Source organism: Sinocyclocheilus rhinocerous, unplaced genomic scaffold (genome assembly GCF_001515625.1).
Source record: "Sinocyclocheilus rhinocerous isolate Xijiao unplaced genomic scaffold, SAMN03320098_v1.1 scaffold1883, whole genome shotgun sequence".
Classification (NCBI taxonomy): Eukaryota; Metazoa; Chordata; class Actinopteri; order Cypriniformes; family Cyprinidae; genus Sinocyclocheilus; species Sinocyclocheilus rhinocerous.
In genome coordinates, this window is record NW_015637558.1 from 142291 (window position 1) to 147849 (window position 5559).

The 5559-nt window shown below is 39.9% G+C and overlaps 1 protein-coding gene across 2 annotated transcripts in view; it reads left to right on the top strand.

Moving 5' to 3' along the window:
- Nucleotides 1-5559, top strand: part of plbd2 (phospholipase B domain containing 2) — a 33939-nt gene that overhangs the window by 4233 nt on the left and 24147 nt on the right. For both annotated transcript variants that reach the window (XR_001640987.1, XM_016564092.1), the window contains exons 2-5: nucleotides 1419-1512; nucleotides 1849-2007; nucleotides 4208-4308; nucleotides 4387-4601. Coding sequence is in view for 1 of the 2 variants with exons in the window: in XM_016564092.1 (XP_016419578.1) it covers nucleotides 1419-1512; nucleotides 1849-2007; nucleotides 4208-4308; nucleotides 4387-4601 (569 nt within the window). In the remaining variant the exon portion in view is untranslated. The remainder of the gene's footprint in view (nucleotides 1-1418; nucleotides 1513-1848; nucleotides 2008-4207; nucleotides 4309-4386; nucleotides 4602-5559) is intronic.

Genomic DNA, 5559 nt, shown 5'->3' on the forward strand with positions numbered 1-5559 from the left:
AACCTATTTAATCTGCATATAAAACATTAGAAATTAGATATTTGTTTAATTTTAATTTTGTGTTTGACTGTTAAAACAAAAAAAAATGTGTTGTTTGTCTCAATAAATTGAGTTAATTTAAAAATACAGTGGTTAAATGTCAACATTTTTTTCTATTACTCTTTGTTTTAAAAAAGGCTATAAAAATGTCAATAATTATCAATACCGAACGATATGAAACATTATATCGTTGATACATTTTTTAGTTATATCGCCCAGCCCTAATTGTGCTGGTTTTAAGCCTGTGAGAAAACATTTTTATTCAGTTAACTCTTTTGAAGAGATTTTTAATAGTGTTAAGCCAGATACAGTTTTAGAGTTTTTAGCGAAAATAAAATTTAAAAACCTAATAGCATTTTGTTATAAATTTCTCTCGCCATGAAAATAGCCACAGAAGCTGGCATGGCATTAAACACAAACAAACAAACTGAGTTCTGGAGTGATCCATGGCAAGGAATGATCTGAGGGGACAGTTCTAGTCTTTAATGAGGCAAGTTCCTCCAAGGCATTGGATATAGTGTTATTATATATTGAAAGAATCTCATCTGGACTGGAGAGATTGAGGGAGAATGGCAGCGAGGAAGATGACTAAGGACTCAGCTGCTGGGATTGATTTGGGCAGGTCATCCCACCAGGAGGGAACAGTTAATGTAAAAGTCTGTGAAAGTGATTTTGTGCCTCTTTGGGATGAACAAGAAAGCGACGTTCACTTACAGAACGCAAGCTTCTAGAGGCACATAAGTCTGAAGTAATGAATTTAGGTAAAGGGGTGCAGAGTCAGTGGTGGCTTTTTTCGGCTCGTTAAAAATGAATCTTGCTGCCGTGTTCTGGATTAATTTAGGTTTGATAGATAGATTTAGGCTTTATTAATTAAGGTTTGATAGAAGTGGCTGGAAGACCTGCCAAGAGAACATTGCAATAGTTCAGCCTGGACAGAACAAGAACTTAAACAAGGAGTTGTGAAGCATGTTACAGTAGGGTATCATAGTTTTGATTTTAGGTTTATTTGGGTCACTCAGAAATGTACCTTTACCAGTCAAGGAACGGTGTTCAAAGGGTTAGTCAGTGGCAGCCCTTCTCCATCCTGGCCTACAACCAGTGTTAAAACAGTGGTGAGAAAATATGAGCTCACATAGACCTAGCCCTCATAGAAAGCAGCACCTGCGCACAAGAACTGAAGACATGTCAACATTCACTCACAGTGGACTTCATGTGATGTAATGGCAAGACGTAGAAATCCTCAGAAGCTTCTACAGATGCACCAGTGAGAGCATGCATGTGGAAACGCCTCGGCCCTTCATCACGCAGTGCTGCTGTCTCTGTGTAAATGACAAGAGTGCATCCTAACCTGATGTTCTGTGTGTGTGTGTGTGTGTCAGCTGGGCGTATCTGGAGGTCAGCACCAGCGGTGGTTATAATGACACGCTGCAGGCGTACGCTGCTGGAGTCGTGGAGGCTGCCGTCACCTCACAGGTATCACCCCTGACCCAGTCAGAGCAACATCTTTACAGTCATCTTTTCTGTTCTATTTCAGTTTTGATTGAAACAGGCTGCCACAAAAACTCCAAAGGAAAAATGCTTTACGAAATAGTGCTCATCAAGCTAGTTCCATAAATAAAATAATAAAAAATTCAGACTGAATTTGAAAACCATTCTTTTAAATACTGTACTGCATTAAATAAAATGTATAATAGAATTAACAATAATAATAATAAAAAGTGCTTCTTGTATGTAAACTGGACTGGCAGCTGGGTGTATGTAATGTAGTGCGGTTGTAGTGTATGTCATGTGGTGCTCTTTGAACCGCAGCTCATCTACAAGCACTGGATGAACACACTGATGGGTTACTGCGGCCCGTTCTCTCCCGATGTGAGCTACTGCCAGCGGCTCAAAGACTACATCACCAGCAACCTGCAGTGGCTCATGCAGCAGATGGATGCGCACGCAGACGCCCCGTACTGGCATCAGGTAGAGGAGAGAAAAAAAGGCATTCAGACTGAACCACTTCATGTACAGGCCTTTGTCTATCATTGTTTCTTGGGAGTTTTGACCTTTAGGTGTGTTTATCTGTGTAAACAATACACACTTTATGAAGTCTGTCGACCTTGTTCACCTAGCAGTGCCATCATCACTTTTACAATCTGTTTGAACTGACACACAACCACCTTCAGGGCTCGACGCTTACTTTTCTTTTTAGGAGCACTTGTGCTCCTAACTTAAAAAATTTAGGAGCACATTCAAAATTTTAGGAGCACCTTCTAATCAATAATCCAAAATGTTATCAAAAAGTAGCCTTCCCATTACGAGGTGATATTTGACTCCTCTAACTTTATTAAAAGTATGTCATCTTTTGTCAAATTCATAAAAAAATTATATTTTATAAACTTTTTAAAAAATTGTAATTAAAACGACAGAATAAGAGTAGAATAAGAAACATAAGTTAAAAATCAAACGAAATCAGTATTAACAAAAATAGTTCGTAGAGGTGGCACAGAAGAACACAAAAGTGGCTTGATGTACTTTCAGACATTTAATGAGGTTCAGAAGTGGAATGAGTGCAATTAAATCCATAAATCCATGATGATATTAATGTTTTAAATATAAAAATTTGAATATAGAAATATTAAATGATTTAAATAACTGAAAAGATACTTTAAAAATGAAACAAAAAACTCCTAAGCGATTGAGGTGTTTTGTTGTTGGATGTAATAATGAACATAGCAGTCGTCATTTACTCCCGTCATCTGAGCCGCTGAAGACGCAGTGGATTACATTGTTTCTGAAGGGAATGCATCCTCCGATCTACCTAAATGCGTTTGTTCGCGCAAATCATTCGTGATCCAGATTCACCTACAGAAGAAATAAGTATAAGGTTCTTTTATGAATCTTTGCAAATCACCTTTCCTAATAATGTGCTAGTTCGCAAGATGACCCCTTTAACATGTGCACACTGATTAGTCTTCCTCCTTGCATTTATGTGGAAATTAGGCCCAATGTTGAGAAAGAAGAATCAGTTGCGATGGCAGCAGATTGTTTATACCCGCTGTAGAATAGGTCACTGCAGGATGACACAAGTTTTTAATACTAGAAGATCCTCCAACATGCTCTCTCTGCCGAAACCCTTTATCCATGAAGCATGTTTTATTAGATTGTGCTGGTTTTAACCCTGTGAGAGAACATGTTTATTCAGTTAACTCTTTTGAAGAGATTTTTAACGGAGTCAAGCCAGATACAGTTTTAGAGTTCATGATTTAATTGAGCCATAAATTTTCTCGCCACAAACAAACAAACAGCATTTATGTGCGTACTGAAGAGGGATTGGCTGTTGCGTCCGTGACACTGCAGCTGTGTTGATTCATGGTCATAGCCAACAGAAACAGATGCGCCGAGAGTCATGACAGTTCACATTTACTGTTGCTCTGTGAAGTTTTGTGAGCAAAATCCACTCATTCCAGTAGGAGTCTGCACGCTTGGCAGTTTCTCGTGAGGGTGAAACACTTCCCCACACGAGTTTTGCTCATTTTCAAGTTGGTCACATGAATTCGCCGCATTGACCAACAGAAAGCTGCTTGTTTTTTTTTAAAGTGACTTCTCTAGTCAAGTCAAGTCACCTTTATTTATAAAGCGCTTTTAACAATACAGATTGTATCAAAGCAGCTTTACAGTATTAAATAGGAAAATAGTGTCAATAATGCAAAATGATATTAGTAAACACTCTAAGCACTTTCAGTTAAAGGCAGTTCATCATTGAATTCAGTGATGTCATCATCCAGCTCAGTTCAGTTTAAATAGTGTCTGTGCAATCAAGTCGACAATATCGCTGGAAATTAAGTGTCCCCAACTAAGCAAGCCAGAGGAACCAAAACTCCATTGGTGACAGAATGGAGAAAAAACCTTGGGAGAAACCAGGCTCAGTCGGTGGACAAGTTCTCCTCTGGCCAGACGAAACCAGCAGTTCAATTCCAGGCTGCAGCAAAGTCAGATTGTGCAGAGGACTCAACTGGTTCTCTATGAGCGGCGCTTCGTACGGCTGTTTTTGCTTATGACATTTCGCTGCAGTTTCACTATGTGAGCATACCTCAATGCAGAAGCAAAGTTTGCCCTTCAAGCTCTCTTTCCGGTGTTTCTGTTGCGTGTTCACACAGCTCTGTGCGATGTTCCTCTGCAGGTGCGTTTGTCTTTGCTGCAGCTGCAGGGTCTGGAGGACGGCTACAACGGGCAGATTGAGTTTCCGTCTGGAAGCCTTTCCATCAACCCCTTTGGCTTCCTGTGAGTAAAGACATGTTTGGTTTTTCTTATTCCATGCGCAGTATTATTATTGCATGCGCATTCTTCCTCTCTGCGCAGCCTTTTCCAGATGGGTGGAGACCTGGAGGACCTGGAGGCGGCGCTGAACAAATCCCACCAGTCTCGCGCCGTAGGCTCCGGCTCCTGCTCGGCTCTGATCAAGTTCCTCCCGGGCCGCAAGGATCTGCTGGTGTCACATGACACCTGGAACAACTACCAGTCAATGCTAAGGATACTGAAGAGATACAGCTTTGCTTACCGCACGTCTCCCACAGGTATAAAGCTCACCTCACTGCATCTGAGTGAGATTAAAAGTGTGCTCGCTTCTTTTCAGATGTACACATTAGAATCTGGTTGTTGTGAAATGGATTTCTAACATGTTCTATGGATTCAGATTTCTGAAAACTGAAATTGTTTGCAGTGGCAGCCCACAACACAAAGACGGTCACTGTGATTTTGCCAAGCAACACATGTTCCTGGATCAACATTAGTGTCCAAAAATATAGACCTATCCCTACCCATAATATATCCCTAAAATCAGAGAGAAATGATGGTTGAATAACAAGGGTGTAGAAGCACCTATCTGTGGTTGTAAGGTTAAAATTGACATTTCCTTTAAACTTATCCCTCAATTCTGATTGGTTGATTGGAATGTTGTTCCAGGAACATGTTGCACTTGGTAAAATCACGTTCACCAACAAAGACACAACCCAGAAATGGACTATGAATAGATGGATAAGATACTGAGAGACAGCAACAACATGTGCATTTTAATGTAGGGCTGTCGCGATTCGTCGATTTTATTAGACTATTCGATTTTTTTAAATCCTCGACTTAATTTTGCTCGCGTCGACTAACCGGCAAAATACCGGATGTGGCGCATAATTTTAATTAAGCATAATTGTGAATTCACAAACGCTACGATTTAATTAAATAATTATATGCGATGCAGTTCTAATACAGTATATGCGCTTTAATTATTTACATGCGTGTAGGTTAAGTACGTGCGTCACACAACGGCTTCGTTCACAGTAGTTCCACAGGAACTGTTATCATTTACACGTGTGAAGCGTCTCAAACTCCATCTCTGCATGTTGTTGTGAGTTTGGGTTTATTATAACATTCATCTGGGAACGCAACGTGCGGCATTTCATCAGATTTGTAAGGTAAATCATTTATAAATCTACGCAAACTCAGGAGAATACATCGCGGTTTCAAAATAAAAGCTCAAAC